This window comes from Bemisia tabaci, chromosome 6 (genome assembly GCF_918797505.1).
Source record: "Bemisia tabaci chromosome 6, PGI_BMITA_v3".
In the NCBI taxonomy this organism is placed as follows: Eukaryota; Metazoa; Arthropoda; class Insecta; order Hemiptera; family Aleyrodidae; genus Bemisia; species Bemisia tabaci.
Window position 1 is genome coordinate 35,894,812 of NC_092798.1, and position 19,288 is coordinate 35,914,099.

The window sequence follows — 19,288 nt, forward strand, 5'->3', positions numbered from 1 at the left end:
TCCAATGACATGTATTTACAACCATCAAAATCGTTCTCTGGGGTCCGTGACTATTTTATACAAAGATCATAAGCGGGCTTGCAGACTGTACTGAGACCTCTAGGTCTTCAGTGAAGCAGCTCCCTGCAAAGTAAGCCACTGCGCTTTTTTCCGATCCCTGAAATTTTTATTTCTTTGCTATCATTGGGATGTTTTACAGGTAGATTTAATTCTTTTCGTGTGCTCATCGGAGAGTTTAGATTTCTCTCTTGATTTTTTTTTTTTTAATTCGATACATTATTTTTTCTGGTTTCGTTGCTATCTCACCATTTTTTTTTCTTTTCTTTTTTTTACATAAAATTTAAAGATGTTGAAAGATCCATCAAACAGGAGCAGGTCAAACAATTTTATGCAGCATAGTTAAAGCTAAATGGTATGAGAGAAACGCAGATATTCACGCTGACCTCAGCATTGACTCAGTAGAGAATTACATCACCAAGATGTACTCTGCATATGAGATGAGGCTACATTGTCATCCCAACCAAGAAGCTTGCGCGCTACTGGAATGGGATCAATGCAGTATTTCAGATTGATTGGCTACTAGTGTAAATGAGATTGACACTCCATGTATGTGTAACATCTTGGTGCTCCGTCTCCATGAAGAGCGCGGGTCAAGTTTCACTTTCGGAAGTCGATTGAAAACGTACAAGTACCGAAAATATCTGATAATCTCAGAGTGTGTTTATAAGCCCCGAAAGATTCTGCCCATCATTTTTTGAGTCGCTGTGCAGCCCTTTCGGATCCAGATCCATTTGTCGAGGACCACCAACACGGTATTTTCCTCTACTGCACCCTGAGAGAGCAAATTTTTACTCTCACACCAGATGATTAACCCTTTAACCACTTAATTATAAAGTGTATACCTTCCTTCCTGCTGGATACATGTGTAAATTCAACTTCCACCCTTTTATGATACTAAAGTGTGTATTGTTGCAGTCATCATTCACTTAAGAGATGTCGTCTTCTCTGATAGTACGTAGTGCTTCAGCAAATGATCTTATAGTCAAAATCCACAACAAAATATCTTTAAAGAGATGAACAATGAATAAAAAGATTAAAATCAATGATTCTTCCCTATTTTCTGCATTACTCAATAGTCGAGATGTTACATGAGAAATTTAATTAGAGACAGTTTAAAATATTGAAAGTAATGCGCAAGATATAGCAATAGTGAAAGGCACAAAATCCCTTAATATTTTCAAAGAGGGGGAAAAAGTCATCCACATTGATTAAATGCCTACCGAACACACATCTTCAATGTAGAAACAACATGATGCAAAATTGATTGATTTCTTTTAATACACTGCACCGTATTCTTAACTCAGCTGCCATCAAATAATATTCAAAAGCAAATATCTCAAATAGAAAAGCACAAACCAGTCAGAGGAGTTCAATATTTGCGATGCAAGATTCTGACAGGAATTTTCACTAACTAGAATTAATACGATACACTCTTGTGATACTATTTTGACTTCAACAAGAGGGGCACTTACGGGAGGGGGAGGTGGCCTGAGCTTGGCTAACAGGGTCTTAGAAGAGGGAGGGGGGGGGGGGGTCAAGCCCAATCTTGAGCAAGTCTCTTTCAAGCACAGAGTCAAGGAGTTCTAAATAGCAATATAATCTCAAAATGGAATGCAGACAGTTAGTTCATAGGGACTCAAAAGACCTGCAAAGACTTTCACACAGACTTTTGCAACTTTAGAGAGATGTGAAAAAGAAAGACTCAATTACATAATCGAGGTTTGAATGTTCATGCCAGTTCTTACATCATCATTCACGCTCTTCCTTTTATATTAAATTAATAATCAGTCTTCTTTGAGACCTGAGAGGTTTTTGAGATTCGGAGTGTTGTATTCTCTACACTGCACACTCAGGTGTAAAGTTTGGACAGAAAAATATCACAGACTAGTTTCATTAATACAAGGGTGCACTGCATCAAAGAAGAAGCACACTAATTACACAGTTTATGAAAAATAAAAGTAAAATATAGCAAAAGCACTTGATGACTCCTCAGAGATACTTGCTGCTGAACAAGCTTTAGGAAAATTCCTGTTGGAGGAATGATGAAATCACAGGAAAAAATGAGACCTTTGGTCACTTACTATTCAATAAATGATTAGCTGGAACCAGTATTTTTGTAGATAAATTACCTGCATTTTACTTGAAGCCCCCAAGGCTTTTCAAAATTTAAGCACATAAACTATCTTAAATTGATCTTCACATGAAATGATCTTTAATTTATTTTTTGTTCCGTTCCCAAAAATTGGTTCTTATCTTTGCAGTTAAACAGTTTGACTACGATTTTAACAAGCTTCATATGAGTGTTCTGCCTTTCCCATGCACTACGCGCCAAATGTACCTAAAAATCCAGCTTTGGCTTCTAAAAGTTGTGGAGCTGAGCCATCACAGCCCTTAGAAAAGATTAAGCTCTCCGCTGATTTCTGCAAACTCACCATCACAAAGCAGCAGTAGCTTATGACGCACATGCCAATATGGCAAAAGTTAATTGGGCTCTTAAAAAATTTAAAAATTGAAATTTCTTTCTGGCCAAGGTAGTTCCTAAAATTTAGGGGGAAGGCAGAACCCTGCCTCAAATGAAAACTATGAAAGCGCTTTGTCACTTGACATGAAATTTTTAAATTCTTATATTACGTTTAATGCTAACATCGGATCACCGAACCTGCCATCAATGGTGGGAATTAGTTAACCAGAAACGATTTGAGGGGCGCACGTGAAGGTTAGACTAGAAAAAGAATAAAAAATATTCAGACTGGACCAAAAATCAGTACCTTGTAGGAGAATGACACAGAGGACAGTTGCTGACAGCTAGAATGTGTTTTGGATGAGCACTATGTCTGCAAAGTTTGCATCCCCATGCTAACGTGATGTTTTCCAGACGACGCCCTGTTAAGATGCATGGAATATACCGCTCATGACAGTTTTCACAAATGTTTGACCTAGAATGAGAAATACCGATCTTATTCAAAAGATATCTCAAATACACAGACTACTTTCATTACCTATAATGATTTCCATGAATCAAACATGGTCCCCACAGAAACTTTCCTTTGAAACGATGGACCAAAACATTATTTTGAAAGCATTTTAAGACACTACTCTGGGCTTAATCAGCTATACTTTTTTCCATCAAGAAAAACTAAACTCATGTGTTGTTATTTTTATGACGTTGCTTAGCTACAGAGAGAAAAAAAGAAGATGGTGGCAATTTCTGATATGTTCACATCATGATGGTGGGTAAAAGGCATCAATATCCAAAATTTATAGATGGTAAAACGGACCATGCATAAGGTATGTATGTTGCGTTGGGAGAATTCTTAAACATACAAAATATTTTTAACACTTTTAGAAGCATAATTGTTTTCTTAAACTGCATCATTTTCGGGAAAATCAATAAAAAAAAGTTTGAGCCTGTTTTCATCATTAACATCCTTCTAAGATGTCACAAAATATCATCACTTTCCTTTATCTTTTCACCACAATGTAATTGGCTTTCAGCAACTAGCAAAAAGAGAAATTCAAAATTTTCTCTCTTTGAGTTGGAGTTGTACATGTGATTAATGGTCCAAAATCATCTGAACTTGGAACTATTGCACATGCAAGAGACAATTTTCTGCAAAACCCCAAGGTGAACCTTATTGGTTTGGAGTCACCATTTTTTAGTAAAAGAAAATTCAACGAATTTAAAAGGCTTGATGAATGAGTAAATTAACTAAAAACAAAAAAGATGAGGAAAAATTTAATCTTACCAGATAGAGACATCAGTAGAGCAGCTATTGCATTTGAACTTAACAGGTAATGAATCTTTGAGTGGATACTTTGTGAAAATCTCAAAAGCAATTTTCTCATACTCCGCATTCAAAGACTCAAGCTTGATGAAAGCTCTTGAGGCTATTGAAAAACACTTAGCCGACAAGCTGCACAAAGCAATGAGAGAGTATATCTGTTCTGCAGGGAAAAGATCATCATAGTTTTTGAGATTGAGGGCCGTAAACATCGCAGATTCGAAATCGTTCTCAAAGAGCTGCCGCTGGGCAAGCATGAAAAAATGATAGGCTTCTGCACCATGCCAGGCATCATCCACCATCTTGAAATGAAGACTCATTTCGGAGTCATTAATTAAGTGCTTTTTGTAGCTGCCCACAGAGCCTTTGCTATGTTCTTCGACAAGAATTGCGGCTAAAACGTATAATTTCTTCTGCAAAATTGGTTTGACTAAGCCCGACTGATTGTCCTCTGCAATTTGAAATAACAATTTAGCAGCGTCAAGAAGTCTTCCTGCTTTTCTGTATAATTGTATGACTTCTAAAGATGACCCCTGAGTGATGAGTTCAGAAGCATAATCTTCTAAGAGTCCTGTAATTTTCGGTAAAATGCCATGATGCGAGGCCAGGTCAATCCCTTCTTTCCAATGGTTCAATGAAACACAAGCTTCAACTGCTGCATTCACAGCACCAGCTTTGAGAAAAGCTTTGACTGCTTGATCGCACATTCCGAACGTTAAAAAGACTTCTCCGATTCTGGTTAGTAGAGGATCACTCTCATCTAGATTTTTGATGAATGCCTCAAGAGCTCCAAAGTCTTCTAGCAACTGGTAGCAGACAACTAACTTTTCGGTGTTGTTAGCCTTTTCATAAAATTCCTTGGCCGACTCCCACTCATTTTTGTCAGCAAAACTATCACCAATTGCATTATAGATTCGAAGATACTGGGAGTCTGAACAACCTGAACCCATTTTCATCAATTTTAGAACGCGAAACCAATCACCCAGCTTTTCCCGTAGATTCATCGCAGTTTCTCTTCGATCAGCATCTAAGAATAACTGCTCAGCTTCATTAAAATTGTTGAAGTGAGCCGCAACAATAGCATGTTTCACTTCGTCTTTGTGAATGTTGGAAAGTTGCTTGACAAGCTGAATGCCAGCATAGTCCTTACATTTTACATACGATGTTTCAGCTGTTACCAGGTCTAGTTTTTTAATTGCTGCTTCTGCCAAGAGGCGCCTGTGAAAAGAAGAAAAAACTTATCAGCACATGCACTAGATATGAAAGGAAACAAAGATAATGTGATTGTAAAAGAGTAATTGATGGATCTCTACTTTCATATACATCATGAGAAAAAGTGTCGTAGCCCGATTTTTATAAACAAGCAACACAAGATACAGGATCAAGGCTAAAACAAGCTTTAATACATACATACACATATATTGCTCTCTCTCAATTTTTCTTTTTTATCGGTTTTGTTTGGCCTCTCTCAGTTCTGAGTGGAAGCAATGACCTTTTACAGAGAAAGTTTAGACAGGAGGGATGAAGACGTTTTTAAAGTTCTCGATAATAATTTAAATTGTTTTGTTAGGTTCTAAAGAATTTTGAGTACCAGCCTGTGAAACTGAGAACTGATCTGAAATATTTAGTTTGAGTCTGGTTCATCGTAATTTTCGTCATCAATCTATTTTTTGTCATTACTTCAGGCTCAGCAAAAGTTTTTGCAGACAACTGACTTATTTGATACGTCCATTTTTTGGTTAAATGTTTTAGCTAGAGTGAATATTAGCTCTTTGTAATTCCTCAATCTTACTTTGTTCTTTCACCTTAGTCACTTTTAACATGATGTTTTACGTTTATGTGTCTAAATGACTAAACGAGTTCCTCTCCTTTAGACTGTGATGCTGTTGTTCTAGATAATCTTACATACATATTATTGTAATTTACAACTATATTCATGATAGGATTTCCCATACCATATAGAAAAAATACACAATAAATACATCCCAGATAAAGTTAGGAAAGGGGTTGGGGATATTAAAAGCCAGTGACCAGTTCACGCCTTGACTTCACAAGATGCATCTTTTCTTTCTTTTTTTCAATAAGCAAAAACAATTGTTTGTGAAAACACATGAAAGTTTCAGGAAAGAAGACGTCCAAAGAAGACGAATAGTAAACGAATGTTTAGAAAATAGGTTACCAAAGTCTAGGATGCGGATTTTCTTCAATAAAAACTGACGCCTCTTTGATTCCAACTTTCTCTAGTAACTCTCTCGTGTCTCTGAGACACTTAACTTCTAGAGTTGCTAAGTGTGCTGGGCTTGGGCTGTTCGGCGATTGCAGCAGATCGTCTAGGTGGACTGCTTTTATCTCAAGATCCTAATCAAAGAGAGAAAACAAGAAAAAAAAGAATGAGTTTCATGGAGGATGAAAGTGAGAAATATTGTTAGGTACTGGCATGAAACAGAGTGATTTGCTTCAGAACAAAAATACTGAGATGAAACTGGATAAAATATGTAATTTTCTTTAGAGGAAAGCTGGATCTGAGCCTGCATGACAGGGGGAAGGGGGCAATCAGCGCTACATTACGTACTGCTTGAATGGGCATGTAACATCGATACTTCAAAATTCCAAGATGAAAAATCAACGCGAAGTGGCATTTTAGCATTATGAACTTTGGATAACAAGGCCTCTTTTTTTTGGAAATTCTATTTCTACTGCCATTTCTTCTATTTTGTTAATATTATACCTTGAAAAATCCTAAATAAATCTCTTCAGCCCTAATTTTTTTAAAACTGAAAGGACAAAAGTTTAATTTTTAAAACTTGATGAAATCAGATTTGCAGGAGTACATATTGCAACTTGCCTACAAAATTAAATTACCACTGATTCTTGATACTTCTCAAGAAATCTCTTTGTCTGGCAGGCTTCTTGCCAGGTTTCAGAGTGGGAATGAAAATCTGACTTCATCATTTACCCATCAAAACTAGCTGGAAAAATCAAGATGGCAGATTTTCTGTCTCTATCTGAGGGTTTACTGACTTTGGAGAGAACTTCACAGGTACGGTGGATACGTGAATCATTCTCAAATGTTTATTGACAGGCTTTCTGTTAGACCAATGACTGTACGCTTAGAGCCAAGATGGATTTAGCGACAGATCTGCTCTACGTCATGCTTTCATTACATTGTTGGTAGCTGTAAGAATGCTATTAGAAGCCATAGAGCTAAAATTTTAAGAGCATGAGGAAATGAGGTGAGTCACATTGAGCAATAGCCAAATAGTTAAATTTTCCTTGCTTAGGATATGAAGGTCTAAAGCTTTGTGATTGTTTCAACACACAGTTGAAAGGAGAATATGCAGTTGAGACTTTTTTTGAGATTTGTTTTCAATGTCTCCCAGATATTTCAGAACATGCACAGTTTGCAAAAACAGACACCTGATGTGATTTACCTCCTCTTTACCATGTGTTCTTCAAAGATGTTGTATGCAACTACGTACCCTAAAAGATGCTATGTAAGCAGAGGTGAGAATTGGCTCCTCTGGATCATTCCCACGTATGATGTACATGCGCGTCTTTTCCATGATGGCAAGGAGCTGGGGATTATCTGATGCCCAACACACTGCCCACACATCTCGCCTTTCTATGCCTTTGACAATTTCTCCGCCAGCGTTTTTCTCAGCTCCTATGACTGTCAGGACACCAGTGACGTCTACTACAGCCACTCGTGTAGAATCACAATTTAAGTAAAGTGACTGCGGCCTGGATGATAGGGTAGATTTGTAGATTAGAATGACTTGTGGCAAAGAATAGAACTGCAGAATTCCGCTTTCTCGACCGATGACTAGATACTTGTTGCTGCAGGTAATGCAAGTGATGGGATCAGAGGTTGTCTTGGTATTGGTGTAATCTTGCTGCGAGGTGTTCTGGTCTAAATCATGGATGACTTCAGCAACACCTGAAGGTGTGTCATCAACATGGTATACTCTCTCTTTCCGAGATTTTGGACCCATAAAACGACCAAGACTGGACTGTGAACTGGGAGTAATGTAGTGCCACAATAAAAAATGGGTTCTAGAAGCTGCAAACACATGCATGCTATTCATTGTAACACAAAGGGGCTCCAATTCGATGTGTTTTGAGTCGATGGTGGTGGTGATTGTGTTGCAAACTGAGAGCAAATAACTGTTTTCGGATTCATTCGTTTTAGACGCAACAGTGCAATGATCTTGCCACGAGCATAGGGCTAGAAGCTTTGGAACTTGCATGCAGTAAGTTTCATTATTTCTCGTGTCCCAGAAAGTCAGCGTTACTCCCAATTTTTCAGGAGAAGTGTACGCAAAAACTAGAGTATTACTGAAGTAGGTCCAACTATAGTCAGGCCGGATATTGGCAAAATAGATTGCTGAATCGATGGCCATAGCAATTCTTAAAGATCTGCCTTCCCAGACACAAGATGAAATTTCCTTTCCGGGCAACTTTAGGCTTCTTAAGTGTTCACCAAAAGGGCTAAAAAACTGAACTAAATTTGATTCTTTTACTTCGTCTGCCAAAACCGTCGATCCAGTGATGGCTAGGATTGTTCCGTTATGATTCCAAGAGCAGAAAACAATCCGCATTCCTGTCTCGACAACTATCGGGTTACAATCAAACTGATCTCTCATCAAAACAATTTGACCTGAGGCATAGCACACAGCGAGGCTCGGGGCTCCGGGAATACAGCCATTCCTTCCATTGTACCAATCTAACCCTGTTACTGATGAAGAGAGTGTTGTGATAGAAGGAATGTTAGAGCCGACCTTTATTGAGAAAACGCCCTGATTGTCATACAGGTGAAGTTCGCCATTCCTAAGACCAAAGAGAAGATATTTAGAGTCAGGAGACCATTGCACTGAGACTAGGACAGATTTCTTCAATTCTTTGCCCCAAATTCTGTTTCCGTCCACAGAGCCAACAATAACTGCACCATCTTCATACACGATGCATATACGCTGACCATCAGTATTCCAAGCCATTCCTTTGACAACAGATTTATTCCGATTGTTAATCATCTCTTCGTACCATGAGCCCTAAATAAAAACAAAAAATTCAGTTGGAATACAATTCTAGATCTCAAACTTAAATTAAATTCCCTCACACTATCTGGCTGAATTAACAATGAATGGATAAACCATACATTTGTGGACAGTATACTTGTTGACAAATCAATGCATCCTAAGGTTTGGCATAAATATTTTTGATACATGCGATCATTATCTACAATCTGCCTGATACCCTTTCTTGTTAAAATCCACGAGACAAGATTGCCACAGAATTAAGAAAACGAAATTCCCTGATATTTTTCTGATATATTTTGGTAATATTCCTTGACAATTGGAGACATGCCGGATGGTTAAAAATATATAAGTTGAAATAGTTTTCAGGCAAAATTTGTCTTTTGAAACATCAAATCCTTTCTGGATACCAAATAAAGATGACTTAATAATTTTTCCCTGGTACTTCCGTCACTTTCCCTGACATTTCCCAATATTCTCTGACTGTAGCAACCCTGAAGCAAGAAGTGTAGCCAGCTCTATGTCTTACCATATCACAATGATTCATTCTGATACAATAAATGAATTTTAAAAGTTATGTAAGACCTAAAGTGCTAAGTTGAGAAGTTTTGCTTGCTTATCGATAAGCTGTCTTTTGAGGGGCAAGTCTTGAAATTAAAATTAAAAAATAACTGAAATATTTTCCGGATTATATGAAACAAACAAGTTTAAATTTACAATAACAGATTTTAAAGTTCTCAAAATAAAATTGAGAAAAATACCTACCTTATACATCATCCAAACTATTATGAGACCGTTTTCATCGCTTGTTGTCAATTTTTGATGCTGCTCGTTCCAAGTTATAACTTGAACTCTTCCGTTGTGACCTTCAAGCGTTTGATTCATCGATAAGTTTGCCGCTGAAGCGAGTCCTTTAGATTTTCCTTCATTTCCTGTACAGAGAATCATGTATGTGATCTTACTGAAATGGACCCCAACCAAGGGTGACAAGACTAACAAAATGGGACGGACAGGTTACAACCTCTTTCTCAAGGCTCAAGAAATGCTTGTAGTACAAAATGAATAGGATGCTCTAAGCGGTGAGTTGAAGCAAGGGAGGCACACAACTTTAAAGACGGATTGAAATGATTTTATACAGGGTTTCAGCTAGGATTCCATGTTGGCCTTTCCTGATATTTTAAATGAAATTTCTTGTTTGTGGGCGCAAATAAATTGACACTGTTTCGGTTTTACAAGCCAACATATTTAAAAAATTTAGTCAAATGTTTGAAAAATGCTTGCAGCACTCTAAATTTCTTGATACCCAAGACCAATTTGCTTTGTCTTTTCCTAAAAATATTGAATATCCTGATATTTTGCGGTTTCCATGACGGTAGATACCCTGTTATTGTTTCAAGTAAAAATATTGAATGAGCTGGTTCAAAATATTTTTTAGAATTTTCTTCCGATATCGGATCACAGAAAATAAATGGTTAGAAGTTGAAAAAATGGATCGCCTTCTGATATGCCGAGACAGCATTTCCCGTTTAAGCCTATGTATTTTAACACATGCAGGTATTTTGTCCTAGCTCTTAAGGTAGGTACTTCTCTGCTTTAAAAACCAAGGATATTTTCGTTCTCAGCTCACCGGGTAGTTAAAATATTTAAATTTTTTTTTTAAAAAAATCAACATTCTGATCCCTGCCACTGACCTATTGAGTGGTGTTTAGACTGAACTAGGGTTGTTTATATTCTGAGCTTTGCAATCGTTCGGAAGCAAATCTTTCTTAGTCATCACAAAGAATCTACAAATGTCAAGGAAGACTTTGGCTCAGGGTCAGGATGCTTGGAAGAGTGACACAAAATAAATAACGCGCTAATCCTCTCGGTTTTGCGGGATATGCGCTATAGGTACTTCTAGCAATTTTGTTGTAAAAAAAAAAAAAAAAAAAAAAAAAAAAAAAAAAAAAAAAAGCAGTAATCGCCACAAGTACGCGATTATTCCTGCAGTAGTGTCAAATCATTCATAATTACACGGAAGTCACCGCAATATCGCGGAAAATACGCGGTTTGACCAGCGATACGTCAAGTCCATTCATATAATAATTACGCATGATGCACATGAATATCGCGGCATTGGTCACGATCACAACAGATCAGACGAATTTCACCTCAATATCGCGGAAAATACGCGATTTCTATATCAATGCGAGCACAATACCTATCCATGAACGTCGATAACAAGTGATAGGTAAGAAGCTATGATTTTCCTGCAATTTCGCGTAATACCACATACCTGCTCCGGAGTTCGAATAGTTGCTCGCTTCATTTTTGCGTTCGATATCGCGAGTAGTGCGCGATATTTCTTGCGGATCCGATTAATCAAAAGGAATGGACCACTAGACAAGGTACGAATTTCAGCATGCTGATACATGTTTCTTCACCAAAATTTCACGTAAAACACGATGCGCACAACGAAAATTACCGAAATCAACTCCTTCCGAAGATATTAATGATTCTTGGTGCGTGAATTCCAAGCACGCGCTCATTAAAACTCAATGCTCTAAGTGATTCACATCGCGCGCCAAACGTTATCATGAACGTCTCTGCGACAAATAAATCTGGCAACCTCAATCTTGACGCTTTGGCTCAGCTATAGCAAATTGCTTGTAGTTTGAAAAACACATGGAGGGAAATGAACATTGCTCGATTGAGAAGCTTGCTGAAACCGTTGTAGTGGGCGATTTGACTCACGTAGAGCTTTGAGTTTCTTATGGGCGGGCAGTTCAAATTCCTCGTAACCAATGTGAAATAAAAATGTTAATATCTCGGTTAGGAGTTGGTTTCAGTAATTTTCGTTGTGCAAATCGTGTTCTACGTGAAATTCTAGTGAAGAAACAGGTATTGGAATGCTTAAATTCCTACCTAGTCCAGTGGCCCATTACGTGCTTTACAACTTGAAATCGCAAAAACTGCGAAATTTTTGCATCGATTAAAAAAAAAGAGAGAGAAATTGAGCGATTATCACCGCATTATTTCGGAGGATGCGCGATTTTTCCGACGGTAGTTCAAATCTGTCATAATTAAGCGTGACGCACTTGAATATCGCGGAAAATACACGATTTTTATATCAATGCAAGCATGATGCCCACGAGCATGAGCGTCGATCAGGGTGGCATGAAACGTGAGAGAGAAATGAAGGATTGGAAATTTCAGTGAAAAATTTCATGAAATTTCATGAGGTTGTGAAATATTTCAAACATATTTTTCAGGGGCTAGAGTACGCAACCCGCACTCGAACACACACAAATAGAAGAAAGTCACAATTTTTACATTTTACGAAACATGAAAAGGAGCCGGTATTTTTCAATATCTTTCATGAATTTCATGAAATATTTCACGAGAAATTTCAAGATTTTATTTTTCGTGAAATTTTGCCATCCTGGCGTCGATACCTTATGATAGGTAAAAAGCTATGACTTTCCTTCAATTTCGCGTGATACCACATACCGACTCCGGAGTTCGAATAGTTGCCAGCTTCATTTTTGCGTGTGAAGAAGTGAGATGTTACGCTAGCTTCATCTGAATACCGCGATAAGTACGCGATTTGGACGTATTTCTGTCAAACGGAACTACGTGCATAAAGAATTGAGCCTTGAGACCCATAAGAATATGTGCATGACAGGGCTCACGTCATTATGCACATAGTTCCGTTTGATAGAAATACGTCCATTTGTCGAGCGGATTCGTTTGATCGAAGGAAGTTACGGGATTCTCTTATCAGAATCGTGGGAAAAACTCGGTTTTTCCAGCGGCTTCTTTTTAAAAAAATTATAAATTGAACGATATTCACCGCAGCGGTGGTGTGTCAAATCGCGGCACCAAGGGAAATTTTTCAGCGATTACAATTGCGATCACAAAGGATCACACGAATTTCACCTCAATATTGCAGAAAAAAGATTTGCACACCCATGCGAGCATAGCATAATATTCATGAGCAGGGCCGGATTAAGGGGGTGGCCACATGGGCCGTGGCCCATGGCGGCAGATTTTGCAATTTTTTTGAATGTAGGTATAAAAAAAATCGGATTCAGAAAAAAAATTATCAATGAGAAAAGGGGACGAAATCTCTCTTTCCTGAGAGTATAGTAATTTCGAATTTTTTCGTTTTTCGGTGATACAAGAGACAGCATCTTTAATCAGTCGAGTTAAGAGAGGAACTAAACACGCAATGGACCACTAGACAAGGTACGAATTTAAGCATTCTGATACATGTATCTTAACCAAAATTTCACGTAGAACACGATTCGCGCAACGAAAATTACTGAAACCAACCCCTAACGAAGCTATATTAACATTTTTATTTCACATTGGTTACGAGGAATTTGAACTGCCCGCTCACAGGAAACTCAAAGCTCTACGTAAGTCAAATCACGCACTACAACGGTCTCAGCAATCTTCTCAATCGAGCAATGTTCATTTCCCACCATGTGTTTTCCAAACTATAAGTAATTTGCTATAGCTGAGCCAAAGTGTTAAGATTGAGGTTGCCAGATTTTTTCATCGCAGAGACGTTCATGATAACGTTTACGAGCGATGTGAATCACGTAGAGCATTGAGTTTTCATGAGCGCGTGCTTGGAATTCACGCACCAAGAATCATTAATATCTTCGGAAGGAGTTGATTTCGGTAATATTCGTTGTGCGCATCGTGTTTTACGTGAAATTTTGGTAAAGAAACGTGTATCAGAATGCTGAAATTCGTACTTTGTCTAGTGGTCCATTTGGCCTGGAGCTCAGCGTAGAGAGGAATGATGACGAAGACTTGAAAAGGAAAGGACAAGCCCTCGGCGCGGCGGTCGGCATGTAACAAATATTAGCGCCTACAAGACTGCATGAATACTTCACGCATTGCGCCAAACACTGCGGCAGGACTCAGGAGCGGTTGGCGTGAAACGCATAGCGCCTACAAGACTGTAGGAATACTTCACGCATTGCGCCTAACACAGTGCTATCAGCGCGGCGCAGGCACAGCGGCGGCGGAATAAGTTAACATTATTCAACGACATTTATGTTTGTTCTTTCATAATTTTTTGGTTCATTTCTTATAAATGGAGGACCTTGTCCACACAGAGACAGGTTTACGGAACTTAACTTTCGCGCAAAGTTCCGTGAAATTTTACTAGTAGTGTTGACAGGGCTTTCGCAAGAAATGTATCCAACATGAGTAGGTAAACGCGTCTTATGCACCCCTCCCCCTCCGGCATGTTCACTTGATGGTTTTTATTGATGTGCCAAAACGAATGAGAAGGGGGCGGCAAAATCCAGACGGCCCATGGGCGGCAAGTGCGTAAATCCGGCCCTGTTCATGAGCGTCAATAACTTTTACCAGGTTAAAAGCTACGATTTTCCTTCAATTTCTCGTAATACCATGTACCTACTTCGGAGTGCGTATAGTTGCTCACTTGACTTCCGCGTGTGAGAGTGCGATGTTACGAGAGTTTCATCGGAATATCGCGAGAGGTGGGCGATATTTCCGGTGGATTCATTCGATCAAAAGAAATTACGCGCTATACATTTCGGTATCGCGAGAACTGCGAGATTTTTGCATCGATGATTATTTAAAAAAAAAAAAATGAGAAGTTACGCGATAATCACTGCGCTATTTCGGCATGTTTCCGGCAATGTTTCTGGCAGTGGTGCAAATCATTCATAATTACGTGTGATCCACCTGAGTATCGCGGCACCAGGTTAAAATTTTCCAGATTCTAATAAATAGATTAGGATCACGATGGATCACACGAATTTCAGCTCAATATCGCGGAGAATACGCGATTTTTATATCAATGCAAGCATGGTATCCATGTGCGTCGATAACTTGTAATAGGTAAAAAGCTATGATTTTCCTTCAATTTCGCGTGATACCACATACCAGCTCCGGAGTTCGAATAGTGGCTAGCTTCATTATCGCGTGAAAAAAAGTGAGATGTTTCACGAGTTTCATCTGAATATCGCAAGAAGGACGCAATGTTTCCATAGGTATTTGAGTTTCATAAAATTTGACCGAGAGTTCTTGCAGAATTTCCCTTTCAGAGGAGAGGTGAAAGAAGAGTCTTGAAACAATTAAGGAGACACAACTGAAGATTTTAGCAAAAACTCTGTCTTACAATCATTTTTATTGATCTAACAATGGACACTTTGTTGCAAAGAGATCTTTACTTATGAAAAGTACATCAATTTGAGGTCAATAATTTGATGATTACTTCGTTCGGAGACACATCACTTGTTTCCGCTGAGGGTAAAAAAAAAAAAAAATTCAGCATCTTTGCAATAACCAGTCATTCTCACCTCAACTTATTTAGCACTCCCTAATTTGTTTGATGAAAAGAATGATTCATCGATGGCTTATCACCAACTGTCAACCCAAAATGAAAAGAGTGAATGATGTAGGGAAAAAAGCAAATTACCTGAATCTAGTTTGAGAACTTTCAGCAAACCATTATCACCACCTACTGCTATCCAGTCTTGCTCTGAATTCCACGCAAGACAATTCAATCTGGTGTTGTTCGGAATGGCAATCTAAAAACAAGAAAAAGTTTCCATTGTATAATAGATTCTACTTATTCTATTTTTTGGTTCAATATCAATATGGTAGGGGTGCAGAAAGTTCTTTGCTTTCACATTACTGTCCTCAAAAGACTACTTCCTCTTCCCTTCTTGGGAGCAGCCTTTACAGTGCAGTCCACGGAAAACAGCATCCTTCACTATCTTCTTTGCATAACAGAACAACACACAATTTACTTTACTAAAAGCAACATTCTTTGCAGTTTTCTTCTAAAAAAATAGTATGTTTAGCGGTTTCCTTCACAAAATTAGAGCATCCATACATAGAAACAGAATTAGAACTTTAAAGAGCAAAAATTTTGGGTGCCTTCTGTCTTCACATTCTTCCTTCTTTTCAAAGCCTCCATAGTTATATTTTACATCTTTCTACTTAAGTTTATATAGGTGTGTTAATTTATCCTCAGCATGTGAGGAAACATTTACCCTGGTCTGTTTGGACAAGATATTACACTTTTTTCTCGATCACATCGAATAGCTCGACCTATAATATAACTTGAAAAAAGTATGATACCTACTTGAGGTCATATTTCAAGTTTAGGAAAGAATCCAGTTTCGTCTGTTCGGTATGTCTCAGAAAAAAGTGTCAAATACCTATTACCCATGGATCCTTTTTAAAAAATCTGGAAAATTGATTTTCGAAAACTCTGACGTAAAGACTTTTGTCTGTTTTCGAGATATTTTCAACAAAAAATAAATCCCTTGATATTTTTCATAAACACCCCAGCAAGTGGATACCAGGTGCATTGGCCAATCAGAGATGACTTGTAAAAGTAGGGGTGCCACTTGGCCTACAATTCCACTTTAAGTACATTGCGGCTAGGGATGGCGATTTTTCGAATAAATCAATTTCGGGAGATTGATTCGATGTTCGGTAAAAAATCGATTCGATTTTAAAATCAATTTGAGTTAAAGGAAAAATCGATTTTCTTCGAAATCAATTTAAAACACTTAAAATCCACCTTCAACACCAAAAACAAAACTGAATCTTGAAATGAAACTCGGGTTTCATAGAATTTAGGCCTTTTTGTGCCACATTAACATAGAAAATTTCAATTTTTTCAATAATTCGATTATAAATCGGCGACAAAAAATCGATTCGATTCCGAAATTTTTTTCCAAAAAATCGATTTAACGAAATAATTGATTTGATATCGCCATCACTAATTGCGGCTTGTGTTTTCTCTTTGAGAGCTGCTTCAAACCGCAGATAATCTAGTCCATTGCGTTTCAATCCATGAAACGAAAAGAAGAAACTTTGAGGGTAAAAAATGATTTGTGGACTTGGGAGGGAACATTAAAGATGGCCTGATGTGGGAACGCCCATAGGCGGTTCTACGGGGGTGCCAGTGGGTGCCGGGCACCCCCAAGCAAAAATTAAGTACGGTTATCGGAACCGTGAAATTACTGATTTTAAAATTATCTCTCCCATCACCACATAGCAACAAAATTAGCATAAACATTCTTGATAAGAGGTGGCATAGTATCCAGAGACCCCTGAGAGTTTTGTATTAAATACTAATGATGCTCCTCTGGCAGAATTAAAAATTGACCATTCTAAACTACATACTCATATCAACAGCTCTTGCTGACAACAACCTGCTACCTTCATCAACTTAATCTGAAGTTTAGAATAATAGATAAGCCGCCAACTAATGTACTATCATTTCCATGCAAACAGTCAACCTTGTATTTATTGAGGAATGATAAATACAGTTTTTACTATGCCTTAGAGTTCTTACCATAATTCTTACCATTTGGAGTCAGGAAATAAAAATAATTGCTTCATTGTTTGCATTTTTATTGGCCAACTAAGTTCACAGTGGAACTTTCGTCTACTTGGTGTTAATGAAGGTAAATATTTATTCTTCTCTTATTTGGATGAGAATTACCTAGGTACATCAAATAGGTATGACATACTGTGACACTGGGTGCCGCTACTAGGTACTCTACTTATATTTCAACGATACTGGAAAAATTCATAACTCAGGTAAGGGCGTTATCTTGCAAGCTACAGAGCTAGTAATTAGTCATATTTCGATCCTTTGAGATTCTTTCATCATTCAGAAATAAAAAACTAAATTCAGCTGGAACAGGCACATTTCTAGGAAGGAATGTGACGGATCATTTATATCTAATTTATATCTCATCGTCATCTCATTTATCAAACAATGCTTCTCGTCCTCATCTTGTTCTAATCTTGTTGAGAGCAGGCGAAGATTTGAAATGCGCGCTACAGATTCGGTAGTCGCCTGGCAAAAGTGGTACCCGCCTGACGTCACAAAACTTCAAGATGGCAACAAAAATCAAACTGGGACAATAATCAAAGAAAAGGACTGTGGTGGTTACAAAGGAATACCTAAATGATCATTCATTTTTTCGAACCCTTATAATTTAAAAAAATTAATTTGAAGTGAAGTACGTATTTGGAGACTTTACACTTTACTGGGAGAACATCCAATGCCCAGCATGAGCATTGGAAACGTCATTCGTGAACTCAAAATGACCGACTTGTTTCTTTATTTGCAGCCTTTTCCCCAAATTAAGTTGTTCTTTTATTATGTGTATTTTTGGCTGATTAAGTTGTTTCTCATTCTGTATTCGCTTGAGAAAAAATCCCAGCAATTAATTGAAAATGTTTTAAACAGAATTAATATTGATAGCCGTGTATTACAAAGATTCTACTGTTTTTTTATGGTAAGATTGTAGTTTTGATGGAAAGTTTTGCTAAAAATTTACAAAATTGAATTTATACGTATTTAAGTAGAAAGGAAGGAGAGAAAAATAGAAAGGAAGGTAGGAAAGGGATAAAATTTGAGGGCCGAAACTTAGGCCTCCCCTAAGCGACCGTCTCCTTCAGGGCCGGTCTCTGACATTTTCCACCTCTAGGCACCCCCAAGCATGAAGGTCTAGAACCGCCTATGGGAACGCCTGGATCATGACCCTGGAGTAACACTGCTCAATTGAAGCAAGCACACAACGTAACTCATTCAAAACGAGCAAACACACTAGCTTTGCCACAATTTTTCATGACTTTAATGACAGCTTGTTTCTTCTCAAGGCTTAAAATTCCATGTAAAGTAATATCAGGCAAAAAGTTGAGGGAACTGAAGTATCAGAACTTCAAGAGCTTTGTTTGGATTGCCGGGGATAGCTACATAAAATTGCATATCCCCTCTTCCCCTTGGATTCACATTGGAAAAACACTTGGAATGAATGCAATTAAAGAATGATACCTCACCTTCTTACTCAAGTAGACGAACATTTTGGCGAGAAGATAGGAGAGTCTGAAATGGTAGCGTCCACACCTCAGGTCATGTTCAAAGTAGATGGATTTTGAAGCGATGAAGGCACTATGATTTCCTCCACTTCACGACATTATTCATTGCTGCTGGTAGTACTGAGATTTGGTTCCTCTTGCTTGCAGGCCGCTAGTCACAAAAACTCACGGTACTTATTACATTATGTTACTCCTTGATTAACGAAACCCGAAGAGCCGCTCGATGCTCGAATTCGAACAAAATGCACAAAATGAAATGAAACTGCATCAATCTACCTTGAAACTGCATAGGGCATTCGGCAGATGTTAGGGCGTTGTTAGGGCAGATGGCTTGGCCAAGCTTGGCTGGCTTGTGTTTAGAGATTGTTGCTAAGGGATTGGCGATTAGCCGAAGGGGGTTGGGTTGAATGATGATGATGAATTAGCATTAGCCCATTAGCTTTACCACCCTTCGTTATCGTCTTTTGTCACGAGTTTTTGTTTGCAGAGCTGCCAAGTTTAAGTTATAATTTTACAATATATTGGTTGAAATTT

At 38.0% G+C, this 19,288-nt stretch overlaps 1 protein-coding gene across 1 annotated transcript; it reads right to left on the bottom strand.

Annotated features, from left to right (window-relative positions):
• Positions 1-1,137: 1,137 nt before the first annotated feature.
• On the bottom strand, positions 1,138-19,279 carry Oseg4 (intraflagellar transport protein Oseg4). The gene is made up of 7 exons (XM_019059968.2): positions 18,716-19,279; positions 15,321-15,432; positions 9,641-9,807; positions 7,322-8,890; positions 6,022-6,200; positions 3,807-5,060; positions 1,138-2,996 (listed from the first exon to the last, which is right to left on the bottom strand). The coding sequence occupies exons 1-7, from the start codon at positions 18,737-18,739 to the stop codon at positions 2,822-2,824; spliced, it is 3,480 nt and encodes a 1,159-aa protein (XP_018915513.2). The 5' UTR covers positions 18,740-19,279; the 3' UTR covers positions 1,138-2,821.
• Positions 19,280-19,288: the final 9 nt, after the last annotated feature.

Bases quoted from the DNA above. Each gene is read 5' to 3' on its own strand.
- Oseg4 (XM_019059968.2), bottom strand. From the start codon at position 18,739: ATGTTCGTCTACTTGAGTAAGAAG. The intron at 8,891-9,640 runs GTAGGTATTTTT...GTTTTTATTTAG, and splicing joins TAGTTTGGATGATGTATAAG to GGCTCATGGTACGAAGAGAT. The intron at 6,201-7,321 runs GTACGTAGTTGC...CTCTTTGATTAG, and splicing joins CTTACATAGCATCTTTTAGG to GATCTTGAGATAAAAGCAGT.